Genomic DNA, 23,917 nt, shown 5'->3' on the forward strand with positions numbered 1-23,917 from the left:
AATAGTACAAGAATGACTATCACACTGGAAAGCTATGTTCAAAAAGCACTTGACAAGGTGCACATAAAAGGCTGGTGCACAAGAGAAGAGAAACTGGTACAAGGAAAAGTGTGTTTGCATGGATTGAAGATGGGTTAACAGAACAGCACAGGAAATGGCCCTTCAGCTTATGATGTCTGTGCTAACCATGATACCCACTGAAAGCAATTCCATCTGCCTGCACATGGCCTAGATTCCTCCATTCCCTGCCTGTCTAAATGCCTCTTAAACGTTGCTATCGTATCTGTGTCCACCACTTCTCTTGGCAGCACATTCCAGGCACCTACCACTGTGTCAAAAAAAAATTTGCTTCATAAATCTCCTTTAAACTTTCCATGGCTCACCTTAAAGCTATGCCCTCTCTTACTTGACATTTCCACCCTGAGAAAAAGACTCTGATCATCTACCCTATCTATGCATCTCATAATTTCACATACTCCTATCAGGTTTCCCCTCAGCCTCCAACACTCCAGAGAAAATAATCCAAGTTTGACCAACCTCTCCTTATAGCCAATACTCTCTAATCTGGGCAACATCCTGGTGGACCTCTTCTGCACCCTCTCTAAAGCTTCCACATCCTTCCTGTTTAAGCCTATTTCCCCTGAACTACCAAACTCTACCTCTAATGTCAGCTCATCTTTTACCCACATAGTACTGCCTCTTAGTTCCATCTGCTGCTGAAACTCACATTCATGCTTTAGACACACCTTATACAGTGTTTTCCTCTCCCACCTGCCAAAGTAACTTGAGCTTAGCCAAAGTTCTGGAGTTTGCATCCTAACTCTCAACTTTGACTGAATAATCCTGCACTCCTAGTCATTAATGTCTTAATTTGAAAATTCTCAACCCCATTCTTAACTATCTTTATGGCCTTGTCCCTTCCTAAATCTGTAACCTTCTCCAGCCCTCTCAGAACTCTGTATTCTGCCAACTTTAGCCCCTTGTACATCCCTGAACCCTGGAGTTCAGCTATAGGTCCCTCTGCTCCTAACCGAGGCCTAAGCTCTAGTATTGCCTTCTAAAATTTCTGTGCCTTTTCTCATGCTCCTCACTCTTTCTTTAACTAGGCTTTCAGCTCCCTACCCAAATATCCCTTTATGTGGATAATGTGATCAATTTCGTTGGATATTATTACTGTGAAGGGGTTTGAATTGTTTCACTGTTTTAACAGCAAGTTGCCCAGAAGATAGAGTTAAAACAAACAAGGTAATTTTCAGATCAGAAGGATATAACTAGTGGAATGCCCTAAGGATTAGTTCATGGCCTACAATTACTTACAATTTATATTAATGACCTGCAGGAGGAGGCAGAGTGTAAAGTATCAAAGTTTTTAGATGACTCAAAAAAGGGTGTGGGAGGGCATGTTCAATGGAGGTATTAAGACTCTGCAACTGGATTGAGCGAGTTGAGTGAGACAGGTTGAGTGAGAAGGCGAAAACTTAGCTAATGGAATTTAATGTCAAAATATGAGGTAATGCACTTCACTTAGAGGAATATGAAGGCAGACTATTTTCTAAATGGAGAAAAATTGCAGATGAGTGAAGTACAGAGGGATCTAGGTGTTCTTGTACATGAATCACAAGAAGTTAGCAGACAGGTGGTTAGGAAGACCATTGGTAAATTGACTTTTATTGCAAAAGGGATGGAATTTTAAAAATAAGGAAGTTTTGTATAATTGCACAGGATACTGTTAAGGACACACCTGGGATGCCATGCAAAAATTTGGTCCCCTTATTTCAGAAAGGATATACTGGCATTGAGGAAGTTCAAAAGAGATTCACTAGTTCAATTTTCTGGGATGAGAAAGTTGTCCTATCATGAGCAGCTAGAGAAATTAGACTGATACTCTTTGGAGTTTAGAAGAATGACAGATGATCTTATCAAATCACCTAAGAAATTTAGAGGCCATGACAGATGTTGAGCTGTTTCCACTAGTGAGAGAACCTTGAACAAGAGAACATAGGTACAAGATTAGGCGGCAGTCATTTAAAACTGAGGTGCACTGGAACTTCTCACAGAGGGCATGGATCACTGGAATTCTCTATCCTAGAGGGTTGTAGAGCCTACATCATTGGGAGTATTTAAAGAGGAAGATCAGGGAACTGAGGGCTATGAGGAACTGGAAAAGTGGACACAGAAGACTGGAACAAAACAGCCATGATCATGTTGAATGGCAGGACATGGCCTGACGGGGCAAGTGGCTCTTATTTTATGTTCTACCCCGGTTGAGTGAACTGGAACTGAACAGGAGACAATATCATCCATTTTCCAAGATTTCTCTTTTTTTTTTTGCCAGATCAGTCTTCCCTTAACATACAATTATAGGTATTCGCTGCCCTCTACTATGCAGCCAAGGTAGGTGCCCTTCCAGCAACAATCGGTTGATTTTTATTTCCTGTGCCAAGGTGCTGGGCACAAGAACCCTTTCCTAGGTGACATTAACTCAGTGCAGACCAGGAATTGAACTTGGTACCCTCTTAATGTAGATGACTTTGCATGACAAAAAAAAACAAAGCTTTTATTTGTACACTTTATCTACCAACTTAATCAATTTTCTTTTCACTAACCACCTGCTGTTTTATCCAACATTTCCGATTTTCAGTTACGATATTTACTGAAGCACAGATATGCCCTGGTCTTTTGAGGACCACCTGCAATGGAAATTGAGGCAATCAGGTTCACTAAAACAAGGTGATGCTGCTGCACTCCTACATAACCATAGAGCATGGAAACAGGCCCTTCGGCCCAACTGGTCCATGCCAACCAAGGTTCCCATTTAGGCTCGTCCCATTTGCCCTCATTTCAGAATCAGATTTATTATCACTGACCTATGTCATGAAATTTGTTGTTTTTGGCCCATATCCCTCTAAACCTATCCCATTCATATACCTGTCCAAGTACCTTTTAAATGTTGTTATAATGTACCTGCCTCAGCCACTTTCTCTGGCAGCCCAATCCATATACTGACCACTCTGGGTGGAAAAAGTTGCCCCTCAGGTTCCTATTAAATCAATCCCCTCCCACCTTAAACCTATGCCCTCCTTCCACCATCACCCTCTGCTTCTTACCATCAAGATAATTCTGTATCCAATCAGCCAGATCTCCCTGGATCTCATGTGATCTAACTTTCCACAGCAGCCTACCATGTGGAACCTTAAAGGCCTTAAGTCCATATAGGCCACAAGTCCACCATCTAGCCCTCAATCTTCTCGGTTACTTTTTCAAAAAAATTTGAGAGACATGATTACCCATGCACAAAGCCCTGCTGACTATCCTTAATCAACCTGTCTTTCCAAATGCTTGTACACCTTATCCCTCAGAATCCCTCTAGTAACTTACCTACCACACATTATGCTTACTGGTCTATAGTTCCCAGGTTTTTCTTTGCAGCCCTTCTTAAATAAAGGCATAACATTAGCCACCCTCCAGTCTTCCGGCACTTCACCCGTTACTAACGACAATGCATACATCTCAGCCAGGGTTCCCGCAATTTCTTTCTACAGTGTTTATACTTCAGAGTTTAATATCAAAAATTACAGGGCTTTTACTAGATATTAAAAACATGAAAACAACTGCCATGTCAGTAAGCTGGTAATGTTCCCCAGCTGTTAGCCCAGAACCTGTGGTTGCTGATCAGCTACCTTGTGCCTGCCATTGACCAGCTGTTAAATTATCCAATGAAGGTTCCCTACAGTAATCTTTTACGGCAGGACCTTGTGGACCAACAAGGCTTTCTGCAAGTTCACATTGTAGATCTACACAAGCCCTGGCACAAAAAGAGGTGAAAAAATGACAGCTGGTTAAATGTTGCCATTTAGTTTTGACAGAGCCAAAACTAAAACGTTTCTGTATGATTTTTACACTCAAAAAGCAAAAGTTCAACTTAATCAGACCTTGGTTTGCTAACAACCACAACTCTCTGTAATAAAGTGTGGGCTCAAATTATACCTCTGCAAATAATCAGCACAATGTTTCCAGTTCTAAGTTGAAACACCTGTTCAGCAAGTACTTGGGATTGGCTGCCCTCTAGTGTTAACAAACAAATTTAGTTTCAGTTCACTCCTGACTTTCACAACAATGAATCAGGCTGTTTAAGCATGGTATCCCCTGCGATGGCAACTACTTAAGAAAAAACAAAAATTCATTATGATTTTTCTCACCCACAAAACAGGATGCTAATACAACCTCCAAAATTGCCAAGCTCAAACTAAAACTATGTCCAGTGAAAATAAAAATCAATGACAATCAGCACAATAATTACATTAACAAATGAATGTCAAAATACCTTAGAAGGATACACCACAAGAGACCAATCAGCCAAATATACTAGTGTCTACCCTTTGGTAGTGCCATACAATTAGTCTAGCTGCTTCCTGTATAATAAGATTAGGAATAGTCAGCATGGCTTTAAGGACAGGTCCTGCCTTACGAGCCTGATTGAATTTTTTGAGGATGTGACTAAGCACATCGATGAAGGGACAGCAGTAGATGTCGTGTATATGGATTTCAGCAAGGCGTTTGATAAGGTACCCCATGCAAGGCTTATGGAGAACGTGAGGAGACATGGGATCCAAGGGGACATTGCAGTGTGGATCCAGAACTGGCTGGCCCACGGAAGGCAAAGAGTGGTTGTTGAGGGGTCGTATTCTGAGTGGAGGTCGGTTACCAGTGGTGTACCTCAGGAATCTGTACTGGGACCCTTACTATTTGTGATTTTTATAAACGACCTGGATGATGAAGTGGAGGGGTGTGAAGTGGTTCATTTTGGTAGGTCAAATATGATGGCAGAATATAGTCTTAATGGTAGGACTCTTGGCAGTGTGGAGGATCAGAGGGATCTTGGGGTCCGAGTCCATAAGACGCTCAAAGCGGCTGCGCAGGTTGACTCTGTGGTTAAGGCATATGGTGTATTGCCCTTCATCAATCGGGAAATTGAATTTAGGAGCCGAGAGGTATTGTTGCAGCTATATAGGCCCCTGGTCAGACCCCACTTGGAGTACTGTGCTCAGTTCTGGTCACCTCATTATATGAAAGATGTGGAAGCCACAGAGAGGGTGCAGAGGAGATTTGCAAGGATGCTGCCTGGGACGCGGAGCATGCCTTATGAAAGCAGGTTGAGGGAACTCGGTCTTTTCTCCTTGGAGATAAAGAGGATGGGGGGGACCTAATAGAGGTGTACAAGACGATGAGAGGTATTGATAGGGTAGATAGTCAGAGGCTTTTCCCCAGGGCTGAATTGGTGGCCACAAGAGGACATAGGTTTAAGGTGCTGGGAAGCAGATACAGAGGAGATGTCAGGGGTAAGTTTTTTTTTTAAACTCAGAGAGTGGTGAGTGCGTGGAATGGGCTGCCGGAAATGGTGGTGGAGGCTGATATGATAGGGTCTTTCAAGGGACTGTTAGATCGGTATATGGAGCTGAGTAAAATAGAGGGCTATGGGTAAGCCCAGTAATTTCTAGGGTAGGGACATGTTCGGCACAGCTTTGTGGGCCAAAGGGCCTGGATTGTGCTGTAATTGTTCTATGTTCTGTATGCTCTTCTTGTAGCCCTGTAACTAACTTTCCAAGTATATGTACAATTGCCTTACAAAACTTAAGGTATCAACTTCTACCATCTTTTCAGGCAGTAAATTCTACAGGGTGTGCAAAAAGGTTTCAATATTCTATGGGCAAGGCAGCATTTGTGAAGAGAGAAATAGAGCTAACACCCGTCAGCTTGATGACTTTTCATCAGTGATTATATCCTATTGATCTGAGAATTTCATTTTAGTTTTCTCTCCACAGATGCTGCCTGACCAGTTGAACATTTCCAGCATACTTTTTATTTCAGTTTTCCACTATCTGCAATTCTTTGTTTTTCCAACCTTGTATCTTCTGTTTATCAATTAGTGTTAATAGAAACAGCATCTCATAATGCATTTTATCAAAAGTGTTCTTCATTTGTCAGGTCTCCACCTAACCTTCCCCTCCTCTAAGGAGGACAAATGCAGTATCTCCAGTCTCGCCACTATTCTCAGGCATCTTGCCACTGATACCTTTTCAGTAAATCTCGTGTTCTGCCTGATGGCTTAACATTTAACCATCTATCCTTTCTACTTCTTCCCCCTAACCAGAGTCATAGAATAATTAGATCCAAAACTGCTTTTAACTTCACTCTTCAAGTCTCCATATTCTTCTTTGCAAACATTCAAAATAACAGTTGGCCACCTGTCATTCAATGATTAAGGCAGATGCAATTGTAAACTCAACTCTGCATTCCTGCCCACCCAACTTAAGGACTCTGTTTTCACCACCCTTGGAGAGTTCCAAAGATTCATAATCTCAGGGAAAATATTCACCTTATTGGTCTTAAATGGGTGGCCCCTAGTTCCAGATTCTCCACAACCACCCTCTCATGACTTCTAGGTTTCAATCTAGTCCTGTCTCACTCTTCTGAACTCCAGCAGATACAAGTCTAGCCTGTCTAGTCTTTCCTTACTAGGCAACCCATTCATTCCAGGTAGTCAAATAAACAGTCTTTGAACTGTTTCCAATGAATAAACATCCTTCCTTTGACAAGGAGACCAATACTGTACAAAGATATGTAATTAGCAATACCCTATGTAATTGAAGCAATTTCTCCCTACTTTTGTATTCAATTCCCTTACCAGTAAACAATAAAATTCTGTTGGCTTTCCTAATTACTTGCTGTATCTGCATACTAATCTTCTGTGAATCATGCACTAGGACATCCAGATCCCCATGATCTCTCACCATTGAGATAATATGCATTATTACTTCTACCAAAATAGACAATTTCACCCTACAGTTTACTCATGTCAGGTCTTTGTCCGCTCACTTAACCTATCTATTTCCCTTTGTAGCTTCCTTTTATCCTCTTCATAACTAACTTTCCTACCTACTGTTACGGACTCAGTGAAAGTCCCTTTAAGATAGAGAGTGTGTGTATGTATGTGTGTGTGGGGCGTGCTTACGTCAATAGAAGATAAAGGACGTAATGACGTTGTTGAAGAAGTCAGAAGGAGAGAGAGAGAGAGAAGGGAGAGAGACACCAGCCTGCTTGTTTTCTCTATCGATGGATGAGAAATAATAACTGTGTTTGCCACTGAAATCCATGTATGGAAGTTGGAAGTAATCCGGTGGAGTTCACTTTGTTGCTGACCTGTAGAAGGAAACAGGTATTTGTGTGTGGACGACCACGGTTCGGATGCTTTTCGGGGTGAGGAAGTCACTACCGAGTAAACACTGAAGTGTCGTTTGGGTTCCATCGTGGAACATTTGGATTTCGTATGTACTCTCTCTATGTTTTTCTACATCTACATCTTATCTTCAGACAACAGTGGTTGTTGAAGAAGCCCTTGCTCATGTTTCACCTTATGGCTTGCAGAACTGAACTTTAAGAACCATTCAGGAACTGGGAGTTTTGGACTTTGTCACACACACACACACGAAGAGTTTAGTTTTGGGGTTAACGTTCGAGGTTTAACATTCTTGAATTCTAACATACTAACATTTTTACTTTTATTTTACGTATTATCATAAGTAGTGATTAATAAAATAGTTTTTAACACTAAATCATGCTCAGTGTGTTTCTTTTGTTGCTGGTTTGTGACACTACCTTTGCATCAGCAAATTTAGCACCCATACTTTCAGTGCCTTTGGCCAAGTGACTTGCACAAATTGTAAATAAAAAATTGAGTTCTTAGCATCAATTCCCATGGCACACCACTCATTACATCTTGCCAACCAGAAAAAGATCCATTTATGCTTAATGTTTACTGTTGGCCAACCAATCTTTTATCCACATCAATCTGTTACCTTCTCCACTATGAGCTTCTGTTTTCCACAATAACCTTTGATGCAGCAACTTATCAAATGCCTTCTGGAAATCAAGTACATCCACCAATTCCCCTTTATCCACAGTTCATTACTTCAAATAACTTCAATAAATTGGTCAAATATGATTTTCCATTTAAAAAACCATGTTGGCTTTGCCCAATTACCCTGAATTTTCCTATTGCAGGGCATTTAATGTCTTCAATAATAGCTTCTAACATGTTCCCTGTAAAGGATATTAAGCAAACTAACATGCAGTTAGTTTTCTATTTTCCTCCCTCTTTCAACAATGAAATTCTATTTGCTATTTTCCAATCAAATAATACCTTCTGTTAATTTAGGGAATTTTGGAAAATTAAAACCAAATCAACCATTTTATTTGGGAACTTCTTTTAAGTCCATCAAGACCCAAAGAGTTGTCAGCCAGCAACACCAATACTTTGCTCAGTACCACTATACCGCTTAGTGTAACTTTCCCCGAGTTCTTCCCTCCTTTCCAGTTCCTGATTTATAGATAATTCTAGGAAGCTACTTGTATCCTTCGTTGTGAAGACTGGTGCAAAATATTTGTTTAATTCATCTGCCATCTCCTTGCTTTCCATTATTAAATATTCTTGAACCCACAAATTTCTGACTCAAGACACAAGAATGCTACCATTGAGCCAAAATTAACCAGGGAAAGAGTGAGAACTGAGTATAAAATAATATTTGAACTAAAGATGATATTGCAATCTGGATTGCCCGGGGAAGCTGTTTCCTTTCTATTAAATTGACTAATTTAACAAATCCTGTTGAGACAGCAAGTGCAAGATCTACTTCTGTCTGTTACTCTATTCTGGTGCTTTGCAGACTGATATATCCACACATTAACATCATCAGTAGCAAATTTAAAATTATTTTGGAAATAAAGTTACACTCAGATATACTGTGATAATTGTGCCATTGTGTCTGTATTAAATCAGTAGTGTTGTCCACACATCTTATTCCTAAGTATGGCAATTCCCACCATTCCTTTAAGGAAAGCAATGCATTTCCCTACTCACTGCTGAAACTGTTTAATTACAGTTCCATCTAAAACCAGGATCAGGAAGCATATTTTTCTGAAAAGTGGGCAACATTTGCATTAAGTCTGAGTTTTGACTCCTTTCTATCATCTCTTTTCATTCCCTTGGCAATTAACCTGTGAAACCAGGAAGACAGACCAAGATACACAGAAAATGAGAAAAAATGCATACTATTCTTTTAACCCTTATGTAAGTAGATCTACAGAAATCACTGCAGACTAGTTGTTTATTTGACTTTCAAGTTTGCACACTAAAAGCTGATACGTTACTGCAGTAACAAATCCATTTAAGTGTCAAACGGATATCCGCAAGCTTTATACTAAATGACAAAGGTCCAAAAAAACCTCAAATGTCTGCTCTTTCACTAATTTCTTATTTTCCCTTTCTAATCTCTCTTCTTTTCCACTTCTGACATACACAATAAAGTAGGTCCCAAGGAAGTGTTGATGAACAGAAGGAACTGGCAGGGGGGTTGGGGGAGTACAAGTCCATAGATTCCTGAAAGCGGAAGCTCAGATAGGGCGGTGAAGCTGGCATGTGGGAAGCTTGCCTTCATCAGCTGCACCATAGAGTATAAAAACTAGGACGTCCTGTTACAATTTTATAAAACATTGATTAGGCCATATGGAGTTTTGTGTGCATTTCTTATTGTGACATTGCGGGAAGGACATGATTGCACTGGGGAGGGTGCAGAGGAAATTCACACCTGGATAGGAGCATTTCAGTTTTAAGGATAGATCAGACCTAAGGGGTGACCTGATAGAGGTTTATAAAATTAAGAGGGGGACAGACTGGGTAGATGGTGAGAATCTTTTTCCCCCCATAATAGAGTATCTAAAACAAGAATGCACAGTTATAAGGTGAGAGGTAGATGGTTTAGTGTGGATGTGAAAGAGAAGATTTCCACACAGAACGACTGGAATCAGGAAACACCGCCCAAGATACTCTCAGATTTGATCAGTATCTGGACAAGCACTTGAAACATGGAGGCATAGAAGGCTATGGATCAAATGAGGATAAACAGGACCAATATAAGATACGTATAATGTTTGGCACAGACATGGTGGGCAGAAGGGCCTGTTTCTGTGCTGTATGACAATGAGATCTTGTATCAGTCTGCTGAAAGTGAAATTAGTCCAGCATTAAACAACTATAATTTGTTACCAGAAGTCAGTATTTGGACCTTCCAGGGATGTTTAGTCATCAGCAGCTGATAGGCTCTCCATACCAATTTTACTCTTTCAAACCTGTGCAGAACAAAATAATAAAAAGACACATCACTATCATATCCACTATAATAAAGAGACATTTCCTCCTAAAATGTATCCATAATCACACGGACTTGTACAGTTCTTACATTTTCTGTAACAATGTTCAGAGTCAGCTTTGAATAGATATTTGTGTGAAAAAATTGTCTTTTAAAAGCAACCTCTAACTATGGGGCAGCATTACAAATCCCAAAATAATAATACATTTCTCAAGTCTATATTAACCTGCAAATTATGCTTTAATTAGATAATACAAATATTTTGAAGTACTAAGTTCTACATTTTTGAATATTTCTAATTATGGCTGAACAAGATGATGGAAGTGACTTAAACACATTTGAATCCTTTAAAGTGAAAAGCAAAATACTGCAGATATTAAGCTGAAAACAAAAACAAGCACTGGAAAGAGGGTTGCAATTAACTTTAAGATAGACAGTGACCTTCTTCCACCTAACTGTAATTTTGAATTTGAAAATAAGTAGAATTATTCTAAATTGCAAGTGATATGGAATTCTACACACACACACACACACATATATATTAGCAATGGTAAACAGGACATAGAAAACATTATACTGAAGTGCTTATTTTGTTGTTTATGATGAAGAACTTGAGTTGTATTCTAACAACGTTCCATATTCAAATAATTAGAAAATATCGTGCATCATTTTTAAATAAACTTAAGCAGTTGTCAAACATTTCAGGTTCCTCCAGTGTTGTAGATCACTGAGGTGCAATTCTCAGATAGGGAGAAGCAGTTTTGTAGCTACTTATGAAGATCCAACACATTTTACTTGTTATTGGGTTCCCGCACAACAGTACAAATCATCAACTAATGATATCAACTCCAGGAGATGAAACACGTCTATTTCACTAAAAAGGAAAATTCAAAAACTGCAAGTGATGGAAATCTGAAATAAAACTAGAAAATACTGGAAATACTGTGGTTCGACAAACGTGTGGAGAGAGGGGGAAAACTTTTCGGGTCGATGAATCACTTGGAACGTCTCTTCAGGTTCTGATTGAGGGTCATCTCCCCGAAATTTTAACTCTTGTTTCTCTCTGTGAAAGTCCATTTAGCTGGTACTGCAAAACTTTCTTTGAAATCCTACCTACGGTACTTGCTTTAAAAGTCATCAATCAAAACATTTATGGTTTATTCCTAATATAAATTAAAGCAATAAGAAACAAAGTTTCATCTTCTAGAAAAAAACCAAAATCGGGCAAAATTACATTCAACGTTCACATAATCTAAGGCAAACATTGATTCATTGTAAGAAACCACACGTAATTACGTAACCCGCTTTAAAATCAATCAGCTTTGGAATAGTACAACTCTCCACATCAATGCGGCGTTTAAAAATACAACTAATTGGGCCAAATGTCCGTTTCAGCCTTGGAGTATTTACTTAATTGTTCTTCAAAGACAGTAAAACCTCACATTGTTTCAACTTTATGGTTGAGGGAGGGATGAAAGTGGGGCTGCAAGTAAAAGTTCCTTCGGGATGGTGCTCGGCTGGACCTTTATAACACCGCCACTCGCATTCGGATTTCTAAAGATGGACAAAGCAAAGCCACCGTTGAGTGATGCTCCGGGAAGGATGACTCCAGCACGAATCCCGCCGCTGCAGCCCGGGCGCCGGCAGAATGCGGCCCGGAGCACGCGCGCTGCGCCGCTCAGAATTTCCTGCAGCAAAAGCTGTAGCGCGCGCGTCACTTCCTTCCGCCGGTGCTCTGATCAGCAGCTGCCGAAAATGCCATTAAGCCCGGAGCTTCAGGATTGCTCAAGGCAAACCGGCTGGAAACCAGCTCGACCAAATTGCCATCATTGTGTTCGTAAAGTGTTCACGCCATTAGCAATCTGATGGTTGTTTTAATTATGTATTTATCCTAGTCCTGAAAGCTCTTAGGGAGTCAAACAGGCACGGGAGGATCTTGGAGAGAGTCATCAATTTATCGTCCTCCTTGCACCCACTCCCAAGCCGAGCAATCCGTTATCTTCGGGTGCACGTTTTATTGCTTTTTAATTAATGTGGTATTTCATTCTACAGCTTCATAAGCTCCTCTGTGCAAAAAAAATGTTTTCTTAGAAATACAGAGCACAGAGTCCATGCCGCCCATCAAGAGCCCACTTACATGGTCCACACTAATCACGTTATTTTCCCCACATTCCCATCAACTCGCCCAGATTCTACCACTCACCCACACACCAAGGAAAATTTGTAGTGGACAATTAACCTACCAACTTGCACCTGCTTGGGATGTGGAAGGAAACCAGAATACCCAGGGCATAAGGAGAATGTGCAAACTCCCCACAGCACTAGAAATCAGATATCAGCAGTGCTACTAGCTGCACCACTGTTTTCTAACAAGGTCTGTATGCGGCTATAGCACAACTTGAACCATTTGCATTCTTATCTGTTAGCTGTAAAAGCCAGCATTCCTATTTAAATGCCTAACGTACATGGGCACCACATCTATTTGTACCACCTGCTTCCAGCTTCTTACCATTTAAAACTTACCATTCTTCCCTTTTAAGGTCTAAAGTGAGATCCAAATCTCCAATTTACCTGTTAGTTCATTTATTAATTTTAAATATCTGTAACATTGTCATGGAGGGTTACAACACAGAAACAGGCCTTTAGGCCCACTGAGGCCATCCAAACCATCAAGCACTCATTTTAATACTAATCCTACCTTAACCCATTTTGTTCTCCTGACATTCCCATCAACTCCCCACAGATTCTAATGCTCATTTACAGCCTAAAGGCAATTTACAATCACCAACTAACCCACCAACCTGCACGTATTTGGGATGTTGGAGGAAACCTGACCTCCTGGAGGAAGCCCACATGGTTACCAGGAAAAAGTGCAAACTCCACAGAGAGCACCAAAGGTTGGGATTGAACCTGGGTTGCTGGAGCTGTGAAATAAGCTGCTCTACTAGTTGTCCCACTGTGCTGTCCATCCGTCTGCACTGCTTACGTTGTTAGCAATATGAATATAGTCGGCAAACTTAGATGATGGGTTAACAAACCATAGATTCATTTTGTTAAAAAATAGCAAATAGTTCAGTCTTCAATGCAGAACTTGAGGATGCCACAAGTCACATCCTGATAACTTAAGTATTTGCTTATTAACACTATCTTGTTTCTCAGTTAATTTCCAATCCACATAATTGTGTTCAGATTCTTGAGCTTTAGCAGTCTCTTATGAGAAACGTTATCAAATGTTAACTGGAACTAACATCCAGACATCATCACTTTGCTCAAAAGATTCAAAGTACATCACCCATTATAAATTAATGCTGGTTTCATTTACACAGATTAAATTTTTCAAGTTGTTCAATCATATTATTCTTAATCTGGTAATTTCCAGACAGCAGCTATTAGGTTAATATTCTCTCATTTCCAGGCTTTGCTGTTGTCCTTCTTGAATAATAGAGTAGCATGTACAATTTTCTAATCTAATGGAATATTAGAATCAAGAATTTAAAGAATTGCCTAGGGCCTGAAAATGTCATTATGGTGTTCCAAAATACATGACCAGGGAACTAGAATACCTTCACCTGTTTTGGTGGGGAAATCAGTATAGGTAAAGGCAGACTTTGTAAGGGTACAGTGAGATGCACAAAGTTAATAGGGGACATAAAGGAAAATCTAAATTAGAAGATGAGAAACAATGCCAGCAGCTAAGAGTGGTATTACAACAAATGCCCTTTTGTCTGGTTAGCCACTCCATAAGAACTGAACTATTCAAAGCCCATTCTGTTATTAACTTTGACTCCACTTTCCTACACATTCCCCATAATCCTTGATTCCCTGCACAAAACCTTTCTCATCTTTTAATATTCTTAAAAGTTCAGCTTTCATGGGTCAAGACTTTTAAAGATTCACAATCCCAAGGGAAGAAATTCCTTGAACAGAGGTTCTCACCTTTCATCCCACCAGCCTCTGCATTCATCAGATCATCATTTGCAATTTCCACCACCTTCAATGAGATTCCACCACCAAAAACATTTTTCCTTTCCTCCCTTTTCAGTGTTTCGAGGGGACCAGTTTGATAATTTGAATCATTTCTTACGGCAATGTCAGTGATTTTAACCCAACTGCACAAAACCAGATACTGACACTAGTATCTGAAGGTATTAGTACTAGAATTAACAAACTAATTTCTGTTCAGAATACAACCAAATAATGCTTTCTTATTTGAAATCATGGATTTACGGACTTGAGAGTTTATGTGTTCACTTGAAATAATTTTTAGCCTTCATCAGTGTCAGAGGCTCAATAGTAGTTAATGTCAGAACAACATCTCCATAACAATTTTTAGACATTCACTGGTTTACAAATCAAACTTTCATTTTGGAAACAAATTTAACAGCCTCCTCTTCACCTTCCTATCCAACCTTCTCTGCAACAACACTGACTCACTCTATCTCAAAGATGTCCTGGTCTGCAGTTCCCCTTTATCCTTTGCAAATTCTCTGCTGCAACAGAATACTTTTCTCCTTCCTTTCAGACATCAAAGATGACAAGCTTCAATAGCTGTTGAATTCCAATACTCCTTCACCTCCCCCTGACCATCTCTTGCCCCCACCCCCCCCCCACCCAAGTTTCAGCCCATACCATATTATCACTAACCCTTCTGCATTCCTCCTAATGTACTCCATTGCCCGGCATGAAATTAAGCTTTCTGCATTCTCTCTGCCTCCAGGTTCATTTATTTAGCCAGGAGTTCTCACCCCAGACTGTGGATCCTTTCTCCTTTATTCCTGATCCACCTGCACCACTCCCTAGGCATCTTCCCCTCTCCAAATTCATTCGTCACTAATTGCCAATTTGACACTAATACTTCAGTATTTTCCATTCCCCTTACTCACCCGATTTACCCTCCCAAACATGTAGCACTCCACTCGCTAAGGACCAACCCTGATATTATTGTCAAACCTGTTGATAAAAGGTGATGCTATTGTAGTTTGGTTAACTAACCTCCATCTCACAGAGGCTAAACAAGTTTTCAGACACTTCTTCATCTCTCCTTCAGGGCCATAACCTTACCACTGAACATCAGGCCATTGTTTCATAGTCACTGATCTCATCGCCTCAAAACATCTTCCTCTTGCAGCCTCCAGCCTTAGAGTCACCTAACCTGCTTTTACCTTCTGCCCAAGCTCTGAAAGTAGAACTGTTTGGATAGACCCAGTTTCAGACTGCTCTTGTTCGCCAAACACGTTTCTTACCTTGACTCCATCTTTTCTCCTCTGGTGCGGTCCATTCATACTTACATTTGTGACATCTCTGGTGCCCTCTGCCACTTTGATACTTTGCTATTTCCTTGTACTAATTTTGCTCAACTGCACCATGGGTGTATAATCGGTCTGCACCTTCATCCCACACCAGGAAGGTCTGGGGATCCTTTGCTTCTTCCTTGAATGGAAGCCAACCAAGTCCTCTCCACCAAGGCACTCATTTGTCTGAAGTTGCTCTCACATTCAACAAATTGTCCTCCAATTCCACTCACCTTCTCTAAATCAATAGGTTGATCATGGGAACTTGCATGGGCCCAAGCTATATCTGCCTTTTATAAGGACAGGTGGAACAATCCTAGTTTCAGTCCAACTCAGGTCCCCTGTCTCAATTTTTTATCTGGTACATTGACAACTGTATTATGCTACTTCCTGCACTCATACAGAACTCAAAAATGCCATTACTTTTGTTGTCAATTTCCAACGCACTCTCATATTCATTAAGGTTCATCTCTGACTTTTCCCTTCCCTTCCCTTGGATTTCTCCTTCACCAACCAACATCCATTACAAGCCTAGACTTTCATTGCTTCTTGACTCTACTTCCTCCCACTCTGCCTCTTGCAAGAACTCCATTCCATTCTCCCAGTTCCTCAGTCTCCATCGCATCTGCTCTGTTGAGATTTTCCACACACCTGCCTCCAAGATGCCTTCCTATATCATGAACTATCACAGCAGAGTCCTCAACTGCATCTCATCTACTACCTGCACCTGTTCTCACCCTACTCTCTTCCTGGGCAAAGCAAGGATAAGAGTTCCCTTGGTCCTCACCTTCCACCCCATTCAATGGATCACTCGCCACCTTCAATGAGACTCCATGACCAGACACATCTTCTCCTCCCCTACAGGATTCCAAAGGGACTACTCCGTTTGTGACTCCCTGGTCAGTTCTACCACCCCAACCAACCACTTCCCTTCTCACAGCACTTTCCCATATATCTGCAGGAGACTTTCCCACCATTCAGGGACTCAAACAATCCTTTCAGCAGCACTTGAACTTCTTCCAATCTAGTGTATTACATTCAATCCGAATGATGTGATCTCCTTTACAATGGAAATAGCAAACCCAGCCTGGTTACTGATTTGTGAAGAACCTCTTGCCTACAGGGGCAAACATAAGCTCGTAGTTGTGTCATTTCAATTCTCCATCCCACTCCTTCAGTACTGTCCTAATGAGGCCCAACATAACAGTGAGAAACAGCACCTTATCTTCCTTCTGGGCACACAGCATCCTTTGGGACCCAATATCAAACTGAACAATTTCAGGTATTGGTATTGGTTTATTATTGTCACTTGTACCGAGGTACAGTGAAAAGCTTGTCTTACAAACCGATTGTACAGGTCAATTCATTACACAGTTCAGTTACATTGAGTTAGTACAGAGTGCATTGATGTAGCACAGGTAAAAACAATAACAGTACAGAATAAAGTGTCACAGCTACAGAGAAAGTCCAGTGCAATAAGGTGCAAGGTCACAACAAGGTAGATCATGAGGTCATAGTCCATCTCATTGTATAAGGGAACCGTTCAATAGTCTTGTCACAGTGGGGTAGAAGCTGTCCTTAAGTCTGGTGGTACGTGCCCCCAGGCTCCTGTATCTTCTACCCGATGGAAGAGGAGAGAAGAGAGAATGCCCTGGGTGGGTGGGGTCTTTGATTATGCTGGCTGCTTCACCAAGACAATGAGAGGTAAAGACGAGTCCAAGGAGGGGAGGCTGGTGTCCGTGATGCGCTGGGCTGTGTCCACAACTCTCTGCAGTTTCTTGCTGTCCTGGGCAGAGCAGTTGCCTTACCAAGCCGTGATACATCCAGATAGGATGCTTTCTATGGTGCATCGGTAAAAGTTGGTGAGAGTCAAAGGGGAGAAACCATATTTCTTTAGCCTCCTGAGGCGCTGGTGAGCTTTCTTGGCCGTGGCATCTACGTGATTGGACCAGGACAGGCTGTTGGTGATGTTCACTCCCAGGAACTTGAAGCTCTCAACCAGGTGTATATAGACAGGTAGCTTGTTTATTTTGTGTGTATCATGACTAGGTAGTTCTGCTCCAAGGTTAAGCATCTGTAATATTAACTTAAGCTTTATCTTTCTCCAGAGACGTTGCCTTATCTGCTGGGCAGTTTCAGCATACTACTTTTGGTTTCAGGTCTCAGCAACAGTTCTGACCTGCATTTCACTGCTTTTACATGTCCCTTTCTTGTGCTCTCTCTCTCTCTAACTGTCCTCATCATTCTATCAACCAGATGGCCCCATAAACAATGGAATCATCTTGGCAAACTCTTGAACTTGACCACCAGGTGTTCCCTTTGTACTTCCCCCACCCTCTACAAACTTAAAATGAATTTATTTCCCTCTTTCCCAGTTCTGATGAAGGGTCTTTGACCTGAAAGGTTAACATTTTGCACAGGTGCTGCCTGACCTGCTGAGCATTTCCTGTTTTTATTTCAGATTTCCAGAATCTGTAGTATTTTGATTTTAACCCTGTACCTAACTTTGTTTGGATTTCATTTTAAGCTCTCTGGCTACAAAGAAACACCATTATTTCCAAATCAAGCTATAGCAACTGAGAATGTGTTTGTTTGACATATATGTCATCCAACTCCTTCCCTTCCAACACTCACCCAGACTTCTTACCCCACCAAAGTCTTGTTGAAGTCAACATACAAGGTATGTTATCTGAAAATAATCAGCAAGTTTTCAAATAAGTTGACAGAAGAGTTTGAGAATACTGCATATGTATAGGACAATTACTTGTATTTAAACTAAAAAAAAATCAAACATCACTGAACTAAAAAGGGCAGGTCAGAACAGTTACTTGGTAAACTGATATAACACCTTTTCTCAAAAACAGTCAGAAAATTTCCCAGGATTCCTTCCTTGATACACCACATACCAAGCACCAAATCTTTGGGGAGGGAAGGTGTGACAGGAGCAAGGGACAATTTAAACTGCACATCAGGCAAACAAAAATTTTAGAAGATTAACACTTCTGTAAATGTGTTTTGTAATTGGTTAAGTGGCCTATGAAACAAATAATGCAACAATGCAGGGCAAAATGGAACAACTTTCCTCACTCAATGCAATTCCCTCTACATATCTTGTGAAAATTCCCATCAACCATGTCAACAACATTGACATCAACTCACATTTCCATGCACTAGTAGGACAATTGCAAACATTGATACAACAGAGATGAAAATCTACTTCAAAGATTCAATAAAACTTCTGATGCTAATTACGAAGTTATCCACTTCATTGACAATCCTGCATATCAAAAGGGATCAAAAGAGACTTGTCTGTAAGAAAGATAATTGGTAAACATGGGAAAATGGCAGTGACTCCTGAAAAATGCAAAAGCACTTAGAAGTACCTGTATAAATTGTTAAAAAGAAATTCACCCGTGTCAGAGAATTTGATCTTGGTGCAAAATTCAATAAAAAAAAATTCTGCTTCAGTCATGTCCCTAGCAAATATCAATTGCAGAATCGTGCCATTCAACACTGACATATTTGAATTAAATATTGTTGATAAGCTCCTTTATGATGCTTCATTATTTTTCTGCATGGGAAAAGAAAGATAGAGATAGAGTTGGGGCTGACTGAACAATTTGTCAAGACCGTTGGTCATAGTGTGGGCTTTCTTGCCATAAAGTGATTTTGTAAATTGATTGGTACAAAACACAACATTGAATTTATTGCATTGGAATTTATAACACACAGAAAACAGCTCCAGACCAAAAACAAATACAACATTGGTAGCCTTTCCATCATAACAAAGTATAAATGTAACCAAGATCACAGAAAAAACAATGTCAGTGAGGGTAGGGAAACTAAAATAACTGCACAATGGGAAGACAATTCCTTTAAAAAGGCAAGCATCCTTGTGATTTACCTGACTGAACTGGCAGCTGTACCACAGAATGTGCAAAATAATAGTTTGACCAAAAACTAAATGTTATTTCAGAAAATTGTAAAATGAGTATGTTTAAAAAAAAAGACTTCTTTGGAGTGCACTTTAGTTTCATGGAGTTTAAGTGCATGCACCTCAGGAGCAATTTACTACCTCAGAATTATTCAATAAATGGCAAAGATCAAATCTTTGTACTCTTTGTGCTACAGCAATAAACTATTATAAAATTTTCCATCAAATTTACATGTACTAGTATAGTTAAGCATCATATCAAGATTTCATTCAGATTTTCATCAACATCTCAAGCTTATCTGTGTTGTGCAAGTCACCATTCTGGAATGAGAATGAATTATATCAACCATTCATTCGATGCACTGCACAGGTACTGAATTTTATGATACAGAAGAAAATGTACAGTTATAATACAGCCAAACACTTATGCACATCATGCACACATAACTTTTGACATTTGAACATTTCCATACTTAAGGAATCTTAAGACATCATAAACATTTTAGGGATTTTGCATGTTATGGTGATAATTTTATCATATGATCTCCCCCCTGCCTCACACCCTCCCCTGCCCCAATGCAGTCTAATACTAGCTATTGTTGCCTTTTGGGTGAAGGCCTATTTTTATATTTTATCAGCAGCATTCTTGGACTTTAAAAATAACATCAAATCTAAACTGTTAAACAGGTAATATCAAATACCCTATGGACAAAATTGATTAAGTTTATATGAATAAATCTTATTAGTACACATCAACTTCCAGTTAAGCAATAATTTATAGTGCACAATACTTCAGGTCCCATTTATTTTCAAGTAAAGTTGAGTCTTGACAGATTCACACCTATTTTCAAAAGGAATACAATTAAATTTCTTTGAACAAATTGAACTAATAAAAAATTGATTACAAGTCTGATTTTACAAGTTCAACATTAATTATTAAGCATACAATGGATACAGAATAACACATCAAGAATATTTTACTGGCAGAAAAATTCTTTGGCATGTCTTGAAGACATGAAAGATCATTGATATTAACTGTTTCTCTTTTCACAGGTGCTGGTTTACCTGTTGAGTACTTCCAGAATTTTTATTCCATATTTTCAGCATCTGCAGTTACCGTCAAAACTTTTTTTCTTACAATATCGGAACATGGGTGTAATTTTGAAGCTCTGAACTACTGAAAAGAATCTTACATGATCTCTACTATCCCAGGCTACTTGCAAACAACCTAATATTTGCCTGTCAAAATGAACTGGTAATATCATTAAATGGAAATAAATTGATTCCATTTACCCTATTTAGTCCTTAACTGGAAACTGGTGGAAATTTTATACAATTTTTCTAGCCAGCTCCTCAGAGTCTCTGTTCCTAATGGCAGACCATTAAACACGCGAGATCAAAAACATCATTAAATTAAGCAGTAACTCTGTGCATTTAAGTGTTTGTTCTATTAGAGTGTAACTGCTGAGAAACCACTTAGAAAATGACTTGTGTAATTAATAATTTAATTAGTTGTGGGAATTTTTATGTTAATTTCCCATTTCATGCAGTCTTTTAAAATTGATAGTGAACTCTTTGTTACTTTTTTTTTACAATGGAGCTAGGCAAATAAAGTCACACAAGGTAAATTAGTATCTTAGGTTAATGTAGGGACAGATGCCTGCATCACTATGTCTGCTGAAGTTGATCTCAAGTGAAATTTTAAAATCTTAAGACTAAATACAACTGACAAGAAATTTATCCAAAAAGAACTTTGCTGGTTGAATAAATACAATGGATATTGAGAGCCTGGGAATTACAATTTATAGCCATCCCTGAATATTTGGTTTGCCATTTGATATCTTCAGACCTGTTTTTAAAAAAGTTCAAGTTTCAATTTTCAAATTGAGGTTATTTACTTATCTTTTCCACTTTCACTGATAAGCAGTAAGGATGATTAGATTATGTAGAATCAGACATAATCTGTTCGCCAAACGCAAACTCTGGATGTAAAAACTTTGACCTCAAGATAGTTTCTGTTTTAGAGTAGGATCAATTAATGATAAACCAAAACATCTAAATTGAAAGGACAATCTGAATTCACAGAAAAGCTGTTCAACTTGTTCTGATATATATTAAAAATGTTCTTTTTACAGCAGTTGCAAACTTTTCACGGCCACACTGACTTCCCAAGTCCCTCGGATACTCAGATGATACATCAGTAGTCCATTCCCTCATCACTCTCATACCAATCAGATGGTGCATCAGTGCCAAAGTATCGATCTCCAAAGTTACCTGAAATTAATATTTTTTGAATTTTCATTATAAAATGACCAACATTAAAATTGCAACATTTTAATGCAAACATTTCTATTGTACATTTTAGTTCATATGCATTACATATAACAGTTTATTTTCTAATCTAATTCCCACCTTTTCATTGTGAACAATGTAAAAATGATTTTAATACCTAAATATAAAGAGATTGTACATATATAGGCCTAAATTTTGAAGCGGGTGTGGAAATTATACATGAATAAATCCTAGACATTCCTAGAGGCAGTGCAGCCCTTGTTCATTGACTTGGGATGGCAGGATAGCATTGCGGGAAGGAGTGATTGAAGGGCATGGCATACTGGGTGGAGTGGGAAGGAGATAAAAATTGAGCCCCTCCATCGGCAGATTATTGCTTTGAGGTTGTGGAAATGGTGATTTGGATTGAGATTGGGAGGGTGATGGCAGACCAAAGGATGCATGATAAATTAAGGACTTTCCCCACAGGGGTCCCAATCCACGCTGTGCTACAGAGAACAGATTTTCTTGCGAGTCACAATGATCACTCATGGATCAAAAAGGTCCTAGCTCACCTGAAATGCTCCAGAGTGTTGGTGAGGACTGATGTCATCACTTGCACCACTGACTGGAAAAATATATCACGGGCTCAAGGGTGATTGATGTCTAAAAATAACCAATCGGATTTCTGGCATGTTATGAAAATGATCCAGCAATGACCAGTGTGCATTTTAGATAAGATTTCTTTATTAGTCACATGTACATTGAAACACACAGTGAAATGCACCTCTTGTGTAAAGTGTTCTGGGGGCAGGCCACAAGTGTCGCCATGTTTCCGGCGCCAACATATCAAGCCCACAGCTTCCTAACCTGTAGGTCTTTGGAATGTGGGAGGAAACCGGAGCACCCGGAGGAAACCCACGTAGACACAGGGAGAACGTACAATCTCCTTATAGACAGTGGCCAGAATTGAACCTGGGTCACTGGTGTTGTGAAGCGTTACGCTAACCGCTAGACTACCATGCATTTTACTCCAGAAAAATTGAAATAGATTCGATATTACAAACTTCATGTTTCCACTTCTGTGGACTTCAGTAACAATAGCTGCTGACAATCAATCAGTAGTATAGATTCAAGGCTATCAAATTTAAGTCCATCAATTTCCAATAAATGCACCCACCCTATCTTCTTGCCTAATCCAGTGGATGTTGCAAATACAAGTTTGAAGCAAATCTCACTCTGAAACCCTTCCTCTATTTGCTAATGATGTGACCACAATTAGAACACACATGAATAACCACATCTAGCGTTTTAATATGTTCTGTTCAAACTTTGCATTGAGAGGGAGATTATGATATACCTGATCCAACAATCACTTGTCCAACTTACAAAAAATAATTACAAAAGCAAAGACTAGGAAGATAGCCATAGGCTTTATACTATTTTTCTTACAACAAACTTTCAATTAATGTATCACCTTAGATAAAATTGTGAACAAAGATGCAAAAACAGACCATAAATAACAATGTTCAGATATACAGTAAAGAAATCCCAGACTAAATGTCAAACATTTTCTCGACTTAAAAGTACTGACAAGAGTTCTAAGAATTGTAAATGCAGTTCTAACATTCCTACCTGTGTTCCGCTCTGTCACATGCCTACAGGGTAACAATTATTCCTCTATACATCACACAAATTGCTCATGAGATCATCTAAACTGGAAACATTGAGTATCAATTTATGTTCTGAATAATGAATTTCTGATAAAATTCCTCTATAAATCTAATCTCCTGTGGTGAATTTTTTTTTTAATGATTTTGGTCATTTTTCCCCCTCTTGGCTTAGCCTCAACATATATGCATTTTTACATACACAGAACATTAAAACTTTTCTCTCACTGTTGTACTTCACAAGAAAAAATGCATTAACCAATTACATGCAAATACATCTTTTAATATTTGCTTCAGTACAACTATAAAATTTATAAATATAGATGTGCATAAAATCAGAAATAAAAACCTCACCTGAGCTGACAACTGCCCACCAATTATTAGTAAATGGTCACCACAACATGCATACTTGGCATTCTTTGACGAGGCTGTTGAACCCCTGACTGTGCTCCACAGGCTGACCACAATGTGTACTCTATTTTCATTGGTGCGCTGGTGGTGGTGGTGGTGGGAGAACTAACCCTCTTGCATGCTGATGAAGTTACT

At 39.5% G+C, this 23,917-nt stretch overlaps 2 protein-coding genes across 5 annotated transcripts in view; both read right to left on the reverse strand.

Moving 5' to 3' along the window:
- The window catches only part of mpv17 (mitochondrial inner membrane protein MPV17), a 32,928-nt gene extending 20,734 nt beyond the window's left edge, over nucleotides 1-12,194 (reverse strand). The window contains exons 1-2 of one of the 2 annotated variants that reach the window (XM_052024731.1): nucleotides 11,648-12,194; nucleotides 10,103-10,185 (exon numbers count right to left, since the gene is read on the reverse strand). In XM_052024731.1, the coding sequence (XP_051880691.1) occupies nucleotides 10,103-10,185; nucleotides 11,648-11,649 (85 nt within the window). In that variant the 5' untranslated portion in view covers nucleotides 11,650-12,194. The remainder of the gene's footprint in view (nucleotides 1-10,102; nucleotides 10,186-11,647) is intronic. The other variant, XM_052024732.1, reaches the window with a different exon arrangement.
- A 5,530-nt stretch (nucleotides 12,195-17,724) lies between these two features.
- si:ch211-243j20.2 (uridine-cytidine kinase-like 1) overlaps nucleotides 17,725-23,917 on the reverse strand; it is a 67,146-nt gene continuing 60,953 nt past the window's right edge. For all 3 annotated transcript variants that reach the window (XM_052024479.1, XM_052024477.1, XM_052024478.1), the window contains exon 15: nucleotides 17,725-21,704. In XM_052024479.1, the coding sequence (XP_051880439.1) occupies nucleotides 21,628-21,704 (77 nt within the window). In that variant the 3' untranslated portion in view covers nucleotides 17,725-21,627. The remainder of the gene's footprint in view (nucleotides 21,705-23,917) is intronic.

Source organism: Pristis pectinata, chromosome 10 (assembly GCF_009764475.1).
Source record: "Pristis pectinata isolate sPriPec2 chromosome 10, sPriPec2.1.pri, whole genome shotgun sequence".
NCBI lineage: Eukaryota > Metazoa > Chordata > Chondrichthyes > Rhinopristiformes > Pristidae > Pristis > Pristis pectinata.